The sequence below is a fragment of the Pocillopora verrucosa genome, chromosome 5 (genome assembly GCF_036669915.1).
Source record: "Pocillopora verrucosa isolate sample1 chromosome 5, ASM3666991v2, whole genome shotgun sequence".
NCBI classification, from domain to species: Eukaryota; Metazoa; Cnidaria; class Anthozoa; order Scleractinia; family Pocilloporidae; genus Pocillopora; species Pocillopora verrucosa.
In genome coordinates, this window is record NC_089316.1 from 10,513,183 (window position 1) to 10,527,414 (window position 14,232).

A 14,232-nucleotide genomic window follows, 5' to 3' on the forward strand; every position below is an offset into this window, starting at 1 on the left:
GGCCTACACAATTTGGTGAATTAACTTGTCTCAGAGAAATTGGTTTAAAGGCCACGCTCAAAGTAAGCTACAAAGGTCTATAGAAAAAAAGTAAAATAAACGAGGTTTCTAGAAAATAATGGTAAGCATTGTGAACCCAACTTTATCACATATATACTGAGATTTACTCACTGTTTTCTTCATTAGAAAATCCACCTAAAAATTCTGATAGCCGATCACAACAGCGAAATGGCCTTCTCACACGTGCGTAAAGCGTTTCGTCCAATCAGGAGAGACTTGTCAAAACATACCATTGATTTCATTCAATAACTTCAAGTCCTTGCGTGCAAACATCCATAGCGAGAAAACTTTCATACCGAAATTGCAAAAATACTTGTACTTTTAGAAAAGTACAAGAATTATATTAGAACAAGATTATATTATAGAGCAACAAAACAAAACAAAACAAAAACGCGAGCTGAGACGACAAGAGATGTGAAGCTACTCATTGAAGCTTAAAACAAGTAACTTAAAAAGGAGGGTAAAGGTAATAGACCTAATGCAGCACAAGCCATAAGCGATGATGAGATCATTATTCTCTACAAAAAAGCCCCCTGGGAATTTCAAATGGGGAAGCATTGATAAACACACTTTGGCTCTTCCATTCATTGCATTTTGATCTACCAGGGTGTGGTGAAAACAAACTCGTGCGGAAATATCGTACGTAAGCACTTAATTTACATGTTTTTTGAAATTCCCCCAAAAATTGTAAATTCTCAACCCAAGCAATTTCCGCTTCAGGCCTTTTGGAACAGAGTTACGTTTTCACGGTCAGCCACTCCGCTCTGGATGTACGTGTAGTTTCTAGTGTTAAGTGAAGTCTATATAAGACAGTCACTACTAAATTCTGTAACCTCTATGTCTCACAGTTGCCTTACCATCACCCCGTCTTCGTTAGCCATCTTTCTCTGTTTTGAATTTCAACATTAGCAATATATTTCACCAACATTTCCATTATTTTCTTTTCGTTTTTTCTTATCGTTGAGCAGCGGCGAAATACGGTCATAAGAAAATTTTGGATCTGTCAAATCAAATATTATCGATCAATTTGAGGCAAGCTTTATATTTAACAAGTTTGCTTGAAAATCTCTAATGGTATCACAAATATTTGCCACGCCGCTGTGCCTCGTGGAAGTAAAAAAAAAGAAACATAACTTCCTAGCGATCAATAATTCCCCAGGTGAAAGCAGAGCAATAATCAACAACCGGTCATTCGTTTTTGTCCATTTTTGTTTTTTTGAAGATTTGATGTTGACAAGTTGAAATGTAGTGGTGACAGCAATAGTGACAGCAGTAGTGGTACCTCCAGCCGAAGTTTGCCTTGCAGATTCTTTGCGTACTCCAATCGCAAAGCCTAACCTTGGAAACCAAATTCCTACCCTGGCAAACGTGTAAATTTGAAGAGAAATAGACTGCAACACCTGGGTGTGCACGATAACAAGTAACGCCCAGTTGGACCGAGTTCAGGACATAGGAAATCTTCTAACCAAAACAAACTCCATGTAAACTTTGCTCTGCTACTCAATGGTTTTCACACAAAAGCGAACAAGCAGATGTCTCTCGGATGCTTCTTGTTTACCGAGATTTATTTATTTGACGGGAAGGATAAAATAAACTGTAATAACACACAGAAATGGAAATGAAAAAGAACAGAAACGCACTGAACTAACGCATAACCCATCGACCTCCGAAGATGGAAAGCCGAGGATCTGTAACAGCTCGCGAAAGCTTCCCTAGTGTTTCTTTACAGTATCAAAAGCTTTTGACATCGAATGAGTACTCTGTACGCGTTTGGGACGTAAACGATCCATTTGCATTTCCCTTCAAAAGATCGAGCCTGTTTCCACCAAGACATGGCCAGACCTACAATCCAGGAATGTGGAAAAGTCAAACTCAGTTTGATAAATTTGCCAGGATGAGTATGTTCAGCGAAGGTCTATCACGCCAATCGCCACTCTTTTCACCAAAACAGCAACGTTGGCAATCTGTGGATGTGAAATACCCATACTTAACATCCCTTTATTCTACAAATGTAACTGCTCCTGCCTCTAAACTTGATAAAAAAGAGGATTCATCAGGAAGCCCGAGCTCATCTGCACAAGAGCCACCACCTATTAACAATGGGACCGCAAACTTTTCAACAGAAAAGAGTGTATTTTTGAACAATGGGATGGAAGAGAAGAAAATGGAACTATACACTGGTAAAACTACACGGCAAGACGAAGAAGGGGTACAATCCGAAGATAAGTTCAGCTTAGCTATGAGAGAAGAAGGTTACTGGGAACGGAGAAGGAAAAACAACCTTTCAGCAAAGAGGTCACGTGACGCGCGACGATTGAGAGAGCAGCAGACGCAGAAAAGGGCGACTTTCTTTGAGGAGGAAAATCTGCGTATCCGAGCAAAGATAAACGCCTTGGAGGATGAGAATCATCGTCTGAGGAGGCTTATCAGTAACCAAGTGTGATGCTTTCACCAAGGGCGAACTTCTTGAGTAACAAACATTGCTTTAAGCCATCGGAACATTTTTTGAAAACTTCTAAAACTTGCCTTAGGCGACTTCCTTTGAGGAGGAAAATCTGCGTATCCGAGTGAAGATAAACGCTTTGGAGGATGAGAATCATCGTCTGAGGAGGCTAATCAGTGACCAAGTGTGATGCTTTCACGAAGTGCGAACGTCTCGAGTAATAAACATTGCCTTGAGCCATCGGAATCTTTTTCTAAAAACTGCTAAAACTTGCCTAGTTACATAAAAAACTGGGATTTTTAGTTGAGCATGCTAAAAAAAAAACTTGCAAGAATCTAAATTTCTTCTTAAAATTATGATGACGAGAGACGGCGAATGAAAATATGCATGACATGGAAAATCATTAGTTGCAAAATGTTAACAGTGTAGAGGTAAACAGGCCACCTTGCCTTATTAAAGATGGCTCAACTTGACTTGTTTCATGCCTGTTCCAAACCTACAAAGCGGGTTTTTCTCGGCAAGTCAGAATTTCGGTGCAAATTCACAACGAATGATTAGAAATGAATGATAAGAAAAAGGGAAAAGACGAAAGACAAGAATAACTAGAAACGAAACTGAGGGAGATTTTTGCGGGATTCTGGCAAGACAATGTATTTTGTATAAAATCATTCGCCTCTTCTCCAATTAGACTTAAAGTGAGTTTTATGCAGTCCTTATATGGCAACACACGATATTATGCCATATGTGTTGTGTAACCATTGACAGCCATTTTTCAGCATGTTATCATTATAAATTTTTAACGTGTTTTTTTTCAGAGCTACGACGGGAAGTCGAGGGGACCGCTCTTAGCGCAAGCGGCACTTAAATGCAGTGTACCTAACTGTTTGCGCTTTTCCAGGCCTCTACGTTCTGAAGAGAAAAAACTTCATAAATTCTAGACTAGCCTTCCTTAAGCTGCTCACTGGGAAGGAAAATTTCCCATGTTTTTGCTTTAAGAAAATTGAAGCGACAAACCTACCGGATCTTCATTCAGGAATTAATTGAAAATCAACCGCTTGCGAAGAGAAAGCCGTTAAACTCAAGATTTATGGTTTGTTGTCCGCGATTTCAACTTTCATTGAATAGTTTTTGCCAAGTTTTAGTGTACGTAATACTTTCTATAAAATTTAACGAGGACTCGGTGAGAGCTTTTATTTAGTCATAAGCGATAGGAAAAAAATATTGTGATGAGAGAAAATAGTGTACCGCAAGTAAACAAGTGCATACGGCTCGATGTTGTTTTCTTTCGATTTTGCTGCTTTTGTCTTAGTGCGGTCTAATGACTTTATCTAATTTTTTAGAGTTAAGCCCTCACAGTGAAAATTAATTTCATAAATACAACTGACCTTTTAAGTATAAAAGTAAAAATTTCTGGTTGGGTACCCGGCCATTGCGTTCATTTATTAATAAATGAATTTCAGCCTTAATTTCTCTGGTCAACATTTCCTTGTTTTGACGGCTTTTATATGAATCAACAACTTGATCGCAAAATAAGGATCAATTCATAATTCTCCCTGAAAAACTTCACTCAAATTTTTTTGTCGTAAAAGCAATAAACTACACTTCCTATCGGCTTTACCGGCGCAGTAAACTACTTGGGATGTTGGGAGAACACTCCAGAAGTCTGTAAACCACTCAAACACGCATTAATAAAATCATATACCTGGGACTAAAAAAATAACCTTATATATTTGCGCTAATTCACTACTAAATATTTGGTAGCATTGAAAATCGGTGGATCAGTTCTTGACACATAGTCAGCAGCGACCAACCTGGATCACCAATTTTAACTCGTTAAAAGTATTTCTTATATGGCAAGGTAGTCATGAGGTAAATTTGTGCTTCATGTTTAATCTTACTAAGTCTGTATTTCATTTTATTTTGCACGGAAATGGCCATAAGCCGTGTCTTTTTGTTCTCGGAAGCCGGAAAATTCAGATAAACATCAAGTTTATTCCGATTGCTCGAACCGTACTGAGCTAGGAACATTGGTCCTCGGTCGTTCCTGTATGACACTCGCTGCGCTTAGTCCGCACTGTTACGACCTCGGGCCAATAATCACACCAGTGCGGTCCTCGCGCTCGGTTAGTAAGAAGTTAATAATCCAGTTAATAACGTCGTAAGTCGAGTAAAATTGAATGAAAGTACTTGATTATGCACGAGGAAATATTTTGTGATAACATGACCCTTTTTCGCAGTAAAATAAAAACAGATACATTTAATTTATCCAGAACGCTTGCAATCTTTGTCACTACTAAACTTCAAGTTCAAATTCAAGTTTTTCATCACTTAAATGGCATTCAGGATACACTATTCCCTACCCGAAAAATAGTGTTGTGGCAAATTGAGGCGGAAGGGAAAAAAAACAATTTCAAAATATTATTATTGTGAGGTTGAAACTTTCAAAGAGCTCATGCACAAATATTAAAGAGTACAAGAAACCTTAAATAATTGAATTTTAAAAATCATAGCCTATAATGCACACAAATGGAGACAGCAAGAAGTTGTAAAAAACAACAAGAATAAGATGTAAAAAACAGTTATGATTTGCCAAAATTTTGATTTAAGTATATACGTCAACAAAAGTCGACATCACGCATGTTCGATTTGTAATTTTATCTCACGGTTTCATATTCAAATTTTCTGCCCGTGTAGCCGAGAGCCCAGCGACAGTCTTCCGTGATATCAATGTTTATACGGATGTATCTGCTCCTGCAACTTATTGTAGTATTGTCCCTACATACAATGTAACTGGGAACACGAGCGATACAGTACAATAGGAACCAGATAAAAGAAAAAAAAGAAATTGAGCAAATGACCACAATTTATTGTTTTCTTGATGCGAGGATCGATTTTCCCTTTTAAATCAAATGCGAGGGTTGTCATTTTTCAAGATAGGATAAATAATTCTTATTTATTACTTGGTCTTTGTTCGGCAGGTGTATTTTTTGTTTTCCCACGTCCCACGGATCAATCTGCGGTGAACAGGCAACAGCGAAATTAAAATGTTTATTTTACATTGAAATTCGTTGATAAGTCGATGGTAATCGCGCACGTACCTTGATTATTGTTGGTAACTAATACTGTTTCCTATGGCGGCAGTGAAGAAAACTTAAATTTGTGCGTCAAGCAACGAAAATAAACCATTTAAAGAAGATAAAACCAATTGATTCACGCTGATTTTGGTGATCTGCTTTCTGAAAAAAAAAATTAATAGGATAAAAGAGGCACCGTAGACTCTGAATCAGAAATGCTTGCAAAATAAATTATTATTGAGCCGATTGTTTTTACCTCTGCGGCTAATGACAAATGCACTCAAAGAAGTCAAAATTTTGTTATCAAAATCTCCCTGCACATGAATAAATAAAAGGAAGATTGTTTGTAATAATATGTGACGCAAAGCAGGTTGTAAGGTGTTGCAATGAAAGGCTAGAAAAACACACTGTGACTGCTGTTGAAACTGGCGCATATTTTGTTGGAAAAAAAAAATAAAAAAAAAATCAGAAGAGAGTTGCGCCCTACTTTACTACTTATAGCTTTTATAGGTTGAAATGAGCAAACACATCGACTAACAAGCCAACCAAATTTACTGTTAGGCGGCTTATTAGTGAAAGCTTTATTCAACAGCTAATTTATTAGAGGCTGGCGTCAAGAACACGGATGTAATCGGAGTGTTAGCAATTAAGGGCAACGGAAATCTGTCCCTGACGAATAAGAGAGCAAAATTTAACCACATTTCTGACAGTACTCACGTATTCTTGGCGCTCGCTGTCGGGAACCTGAGCAAGGATTTTGCCAACGATTGACGAAAGATGAAACAGAATCACAAAACGGAGGTGAGAATCGTGCAGATTACTGTTGGTTTGTTACAATAACAGCTAATTTTGGTAAACATTCTTTTTTTTTTAAGACATTAAGAGTTACTGTGTAAACCGTATGACAATTGTAGCATTTTTACCTGCTTTTAAATGTTCGTTTATCTTTTCACATGCAGGTTAGCCGCCCAAGGTTTCGCCTATTGTCGCTTTTATGCATAGTTAGTCGTTTCATCGTGATTTTGCACAACATCGCAAATGTTACTAGCGACAGTTTGCAAAGCGGTGAGAACTGTGTATCATCTATCAAAGGAGTTGTTCTCGTGAAACACAATTACGCATCATTTGTTGTCCAGAACATGTTTGCGTGTTATTACCAGTGTAAAGGAGACAGACGATGTCAGAGCTTTAATTTTTATGAAAAGACGAAAATTTGTGAGCTGAACAACCGCACTCAGATCGTGGGACATTTGAATTTTCAGCCACAGGAGGGCGCCTTTTACATGGAGAACCCCTTCAGAGGTATGAAGTCTATTTCTTAATTTCCGTTCTTATCTGTTGTCTCATTTTGTAAATAGCAATTACCCTATGAAAACGATAGAGAACTGACCCTTCTATTCTCCAAACTGGCTACCAACACTTAACTAAAATCTGTCTTCAGAAAACACAATTCCGATGGCAGGAAAAGGCATGATACAAATTGTCTGAGCAGCGAAAGGCAGTTTCAGGCGACTTGCTTGTCTGGCAAAAAAACCTCATGAAATTGTGACAGTTACGAAAGTTTTTAAGACTTGAGGTACGGCACAAATGTGTGGGCCGGATCTATTTAAAAGTCTATAATATCATTGTTATATTATCAGTCTTTTTTTACATCTTTTGACAAAAATTTTCTCAGCTGAAAAAGTAGAAGGCTAAATGAAACTTTGGAAGATGCTAGAATTGAATAGGGTGTGCTTAATTTGAAAATTTACAGATTTCCGGCAGATTAATGAGTAAAAATTGAAATTTTAAGCCGCCATTTTCGACGCATTTGAGAGGAAGTCGGCGCTTAGTATCATTCGTCCTTAAAACAAAAGATTTTGATTTAATTAGTGTCATTGCTGTTTCCCATTACGTACAGTGTACGAAGGATCATTGAGGTAATTGCAGTCTTCATCCAGCCGTCTGTCAGCCGCGAAGTGCAATATTACATTAACATAAAAAAGATATCCATAGCGGTCGTGAATATGACCCATTCAGAAAGGATTGTTTTCAAGGACGGGGAAGTTTGATATGGACCGAAAATTGCCAAGTCATCCTCATGAAATATCAAATAAAGCCATGATTCTCGTGAGTGATCTGTAAATTTAGCAATTGCAGCAAAGACGCCTTAAAGAAATTCAAATTCCCAAGGGAATCGAACCCGTGCCTTACAGACTTATATTTGGACTAAACGTTGGAAGTGGAGCACATTTTCAAGGGTTGTTATTTCCCGTGGAGGAACCTGATAACGATTTGTATCAAATGAAATTTATTTCATTTTAAATTGCCTCTGAGAATGTATAGTTTATAGTTTGGTCCCATAGGGTGGTCACGACACTGCAATTTGTCTTCACCCGGAGATCACTGATTGATTACTGCAGCTAAGCCTTGTGCAAAATTAAAATTTTTATCTTAACCCAGAGAAGTTTTAATCACATGTCAATTTCTCTCCCGCTACTTAAGCCACTCCAGGCTCCTTTTCCGAGCTTCCTGCAATCTCCTGTCAAGAAATAAAGGAAAGTTCAGGCGGACTGGTACCTAGCGGAAGATTTTGGTTAGATTCAGGGGAGTCTGGTGACAACCTCAAGACAGCTTACTGCGATATGGAAAGAGGAGGTGAGAGCCTGTGTCATGTTTTGCCGATTCATTTACTTGTCCATCCATTTATGTGTTTATTCATGGGTTTACCTCATTTATCATCTGAAATTACAGCACGTTGCATTGTTTATTTGTCAGCAGTCTAATTCGAAAATTTAATAAGATTAATTTTCCACCCTTTGATCTACGCCTACAGTCATCGTGGAATGCACCGCCAATCCATGTCAGAATGGTGGCTCATGTGACTATCAGGGGAAGGGACAGTATACATGTCGTTGTCCACAAGGGTACAGCGGGGATCACTGCGAAAAGGGTGAGAAAATAAAATTACCAAGTAGAGTGGGATGAGAAGAACTTAAAATGGTTGTAGAATCTCAAGCATACATTTTTACTCTGTAACTTTTAGGTGTTCAGGTAAGAGAAATTATTGACAAAACCTCAAACATCAATGAAAAATAAATCAGTACAAGTATCATTGTCTAATAATGTACATAAAAAATTACGCGTTTATGATTGGCTGACAACCAGTGCATTCTCATGTAACACGAGTGCAAAGTTGTAACAGGAGTGCAAATTACAAATAGTGCGCGTACGCTTTCACAATGTCGTCTGACTTGACTTTCTGGGATGTTTTTCGTGCACATTTTTAACAAGTAATAACACGATTTCTCTTGCATTTGATGTAAAAAGCACTTGTAAATTTTCAAAGACTACAAATTAGACTTGCCTTACTGGCTCGTGCAATTTTGTTGTCTTTGATAAAGTTACTCGTGCTTTTTAACACCAAATTTCACTTGAAATTATGTTATTACTTATACTCATTATATTAATTAAAATAAGTAATTTATCGTTATTGTTTTCATCATGGATTTTATGATAAAAACTGAGATAATGACAATAATAATACTAATAATAATGATGATGATGATGATAATAATGATTAAAATAACGCATATCATCACTTTCATTATCGGTATCCTCCTTATCAATAGACATTATCATTAATTCTATCCTATTAAGAACATTTTATTTATCATTGCTCTACTGTTTGATATTTCATAGACGTCGCATGGAGATTTTAAGTGAAAAATCATCTTCTTTCATTCTTGTCATAGACGCGTGTTCCAGCCAGCCATGCTTGAACGGAGGCATATGCAATGCTACCGCGAGTGGTTTTACATGTTCATGTTCGCCATTGCTAACCGGTGTACGCTGCGAGATTGGTATAGGTAAGTTTTGCGATGAAAGCAATTTCAAAAGGCACTTTATACTTATTGTCAGAAGTAGCTTGTGATTGCATTGGTTCTGCGCAACAAGACTCAATGACTTGTATATGATATTGGCACCATCATCAGCACGATGCTGACCAATTTCAATCAGATTAAGTTTTCGCTCGTCAGATTTCACCACGCTTCAGATCCTTTGACCCCTGAGAGTGACTTGCATCTGATGGCTTCTTACAATTTCATCCCTGACTCAAATATCATGGTCAATGGAATAAAGAAAATGACCACCAACTTCAGATGCTCTTGATTATTAAACAGATTCTCCTTGTCAGTTCCTTAGAAAATTATAGAGAACAGTATGGAGAAAAAGCAAAAGGGAGGCAAAGGGTTAGTGTGGTCTGTGAACCAAGGCCGTATCAAGAGCTCATGCAGTGAACTTTCATCTGCCCCTGTATAATACCAGCTGTCCTCGTTACTAAGGTTTAGAAAACTGCTCTGTAATCTCATTTTCCCCCGTGGGATATTCCACTTCTCGTCCGTTTTTCAACCGGGTCGCGTTACTCTAATGATGGTGATTTCTAGCAGTCCACAGTATTTTCAGTTAATACACACGGGGCGGACTGTATTAAACATCAGGGCCAGCTAAAAAAATGTAGTCACAGGTCCAAACTTTACAACATTAAAACTATTTAATAATAGTAATGATAGTAATAATAATAATAAAACTAATATTGATGATGATGATAATAGCAAAAATTTATACCGCGTAGGTTCTACACTCATAATCAACTGTACTCGACAATTTCATAATGTTTATGCGTAAACTTTAAAGTTTATACTTTAAACTAAACTTTAAAGTTTTAGTTCTTTTCGTTGCTTTTCAGGGGTCGGGTGTGATAATTACATAACGAACAATGACCTTGATCGGAGTGTTCATGTACGTCAATCCAATAACAATGGTAAATGCGATAAAACGTTGTTAGAGGGCTGGTACCGCTTCAATAGCACCGCGGGCACAAGAATACCAGACTACTGTGTGAATACGACAATGTGCAACACTCATTCTCCTGGTTGGCTCAACGGGATCCACCCGACCCCGCAAGAGGGTGCCGTGAACCGCACTATTTGTTTCCATTTCGGCTCAAACTGTTGCGCGTGGACCTCAGCTATAATGATGAGGAATTGTGGGTTGTTTTCTACGTATAAACTGTCACCCACTACACAATGTTCCCTCAGGTATTGTGTGACAAATTAGACTGCGTGACACTGGAAGCTAAGTAGCATAAAGCTGAACGACTTGGCTCAGTTCGACTCAGTGGCAAAGTAGTTTCCAAAGAGGCTTTTGACTGGCCAGATCGGGGAAGTAAAAAGCTGTACTAGATACTAAAAAGAGTGATAGATGTAGATAAACTAAGGTAACCAACTGAGGACAGCTGTGGTTTCATTCAGAGCACTCACCATCATCATTTAGGTCGGGAATCAAACGTTTCGGTGGGAGATGACATGGGATAGAACATGCTTAGAGGAGTTTTACATTGCGAGTATTATTCTCACGCTTATGAAAACAGACAATTTTGTTGTTAGCTGTGTTTAAAGTCAGAGTACACATGCAAATCAAAACTACTAAATTCTACAGCTTCCTTGAAAAAAAAAAGTGATATTAGTCCACAATTTTACGAGGGAACACGCGATTAATTGTTTATTATGTAAAGGGCAAAGTTTCTTTCGCTAAGAAGGTCAAAAACGCATGTTTACGTGCAATTTTGTAAGTTCAGTTAGCGGAAATAAAACCGTAAAACGTACGAATCAGCTGAATGGAATTTCATCTTTACACAACAATACTAAAGCAATAATACCAGCCCTGCTTAAAAACCCGTGTGTAAATCTTGTTTTTCTTCCACGGCGGAAAAAGTGAAGTCAAATTAAATGCTTTTAATAACGTGACGTACGGGGATTTAATGCGACTTTTAGTCCCCGAATTACTTCGGTTTCTGTTGTGGAATGCACAGAAGAACGGCTAAATTGCTAAGAATTAGCAAAACTATGTATATAGTAGAACTCAAAACAAGGTAATTTTAAGCAGTTTTTAAAAAAGATTCCCATGGCTCAAAGCAATGTTTATTACTCAAGAAGTTCGCACTTGGTGAAAGCATCATCTCATCCTCCAAAACGTTTTTCTTTGCTCGGATACGCATATTTTCTTCCTCAAGAAAAGTCACCCTTCTCTGCGTCTGGTGCTAGTCGTAGGGCGTCACGTGACCTGTTTGCTGACCCGTTGTTCTTCTTTCTTCGTTCCCAGTAACCTTCTTCTCTCACAGCTAGGCTGGATTTATCTTCCGATTGTACCCTTCTTCGTCTTGCCGTGTAGATTTACCAGAGTGTGCAGTTCTGATTTGGTTTCTTGTATCCCGTTGAATTATTTGCAATCCTACAGTTAATAGGTAGTGGTTCTTGTGCAGACGAGCTTGAACTTCCTGATTCAGAGGCAGCAGCAGTTACACTTGGACAATAAAAAAATGTTTGGTCTGCAATCGAAACTTAACAGCGATGTTGAGTATGGGTATTTCACATCCACAGATTGTCCTAAACGTTGTACTGTGTTTGATCTCTCTAAAATCATTATGTAATCGCAGAGACGTTGAACTGAACAACCAAGTCTGCAAGGATCCAATGAAATTCCTTCTATGAATTTTGCCGAGGGCTATCGGCGAGAGCTAACCCATTTGAAATCCGCTCCCAACCGTTTATGGTTTTAGTTAACGGTATTTAGTGAGGAAAATTCATTGTGAATGAACTCAGCTGTACTTTGCCAGTTTTTGCGTCCCGAAACGTTATCAAACGCACTTTTGTTACTAGACACAAGCGGTGTCAGGGTTTGAATATTTCGACTGCCTTTTACTGCGTTCGACATAAGAGAAGGTATACTATTCATTTCTTCTGCTTTTTGACGCCATTTTCGACTGACTGACTCACTTGGCCTCGATCTCATGCAGGTATCTAGACTCGTTTCGATCCTGAATGCCATGGGAAGATCTGTAGTAACATTGCCACCATTAAATCGAAAGAATTTAGTTACTACTAATCAGAACTGTGGACTAAGCCACCACACAACGCTCGAAGGCTTAATTGTATAACGGACTTCATTACGTAGAACAAAAATAACCTTTCGAAAAATATATAGAACGCGCTGTACTACCATGATTATTCAAATGCTATCCATGGTTATTTCTAGTTTTTATTCCCGTATGTATATCTGATTTTTTGAAAAGATGGAAAACTGCACGCTTTGCGAATGCTGGATGTGTTTAAAGTTTCTTACAGCGCCACATCGCAATTTCAGTATTACTCGCGTGAACAGTGTTGAGTTCCAAATGGAAAACTGAACAATTTGTCGTCGGGATTTCCGCTCTCAAATCACGCAAATTTTGGTGATTTCACGTTGTTGCTTTTTTAAGAGGAGGGCTAAAAAATGCACAGATATTTAAAATACATGAATAAAGGGGGTAAGTTTCTAAAGAAACTGTGGTGCTGCGTCGGTGGGAGAGTATAACAGGGTAATGAAGTGTTATCACCTGAGTTGAAAACGTAAATTGGCTACCGTAATAATAATAATAATGATAATAATAATAATTTATTTCTTATAAGCGCTATTTACAATGACAGATCAATAGCGCTTTACAATTAGTATCTCTAAATACTAAAATCTCAACTAATTCAAAAAATAATTACATCTTACAGTTAACTTGGCTATATACAATTCATAACTTAACCACTATTGGAAGAATTGCCTGAAAAGAAAAGTCTTGATTGAATTCTTAAAAATTTCTACAGATCTAAGTAAAGAGTTTAAAGGCTGACGTTTCGAGCGTTAGTCCTTCGTCAGAGCCATTGGAGGAAAGTGTGGATTGTGTATGCGTTTATATGGAGAAAATGGAGCAAATAGTGGTTTTGGTTAGGTTCTCTATTAGATATCATCAAGAAAGACGACCACAACTTTTATTTATCGGACTATAAAATTCATTACAAACAGACGAGATTACATGATGATTACATGATGATTACATTATGATGCTGCAACATCCATATAAGCCATTGTCTACTGTTTTTATTGTGTACGCTCCATTTTGATTGCAAGGATGGTTGAAGATTGTGTAAGTTCGTTTTCCTTTATTGATATGTGAAGCTCTATTGGGCTGTGTGCATTTAGTGACATGGAGTAAATATGATTTCCAAACTTTAGATTTTTCTTCTGCCGTCAAACGAAATCCGCAAAGGAATACGAAGAAGGTAGTGTAAGAGAATAAGGAGGGGCCGAAAAGATAGCAAGGTACGGACTCCAGAAATTGGAAACAAATGCATGCAAAACTGATGGTGCCTAAGTGTACACTTTGGGAATTATTCTTGTAAATTATTAACCAAACTACCAATTTCAAGCTTAAGTCTTTACACCGTATCATCAGTATGTATAGTTTCCATACTGTTTTCCATACATTTTCTTAGGTGCTGAGAAGGAGAATTTGTTTAACAATCTAGAGCTTCTTTGGTATGTGATCATTTCCTTTATTCTTCGGTGTGATTCAGGGGTGATATTGTAAGGAAAATAAGATGCTATTCTATTTCGAGAATCTCCTTTTAAGGTTTTCTTCTTAATTTTCAGTACCATCAAAAGGTGAAGCTGAAAACTGTCATAAAGATAATGATAATTCCCTTCTTTTGTGACAAACGAGGGAAAAACTTATCTTGGCACAAAGAAAAATCTTATTAAAATTTAGTGTCAACTCCGTGCTCATCTTTGAAAGATTAAAGACGT

The 14,232-nt window shown here is 37.7% G+C and overlaps 2 protein-coding genes across 2 annotated transcripts; both read left to right on the forward strand.

The window, feature by feature from the left end:
• Positions 1-1,732: 1,732 nt before the first annotated feature.
• On the forward strand, positions 1,733-2,503 carry LOC131780466 (transcription factor VBP-like). Its single transcript, XM_059097071.2, has one exon. It carries the CDS (start codon positions 1,733-1,735, stop codon positions 2,501-2,503), a length of 771 nt encoding a protein of 256 aa, XP_058953054.1.
• Positions 2,504-6,186: 3,683 nt separating this feature from the next.
• On the forward strand, positions 6,187-11,161 carry LOC131780447 (uncharacterized). The gene is made up of 6 exons (XM_059097057.2): positions 6,187-6,378; positions 6,537-6,879; positions 8,062-8,214; positions 8,393-8,509; positions 9,312-9,425; positions 10,307-11,161. Exons 1-6 carry the CDS (start codon positions 6,355-6,357, stop codon positions 10,675-10,677), a joined length of 1,122 nt encoding a protein of 373 aa, XP_058953040.2. The 5' UTR covers positions 6,187-6,354; the 3' UTR covers positions 10,678-11,161.
• The last annotated feature ends 3,071 nt before the right edge of the window (positions 11,162-14,232 follow it).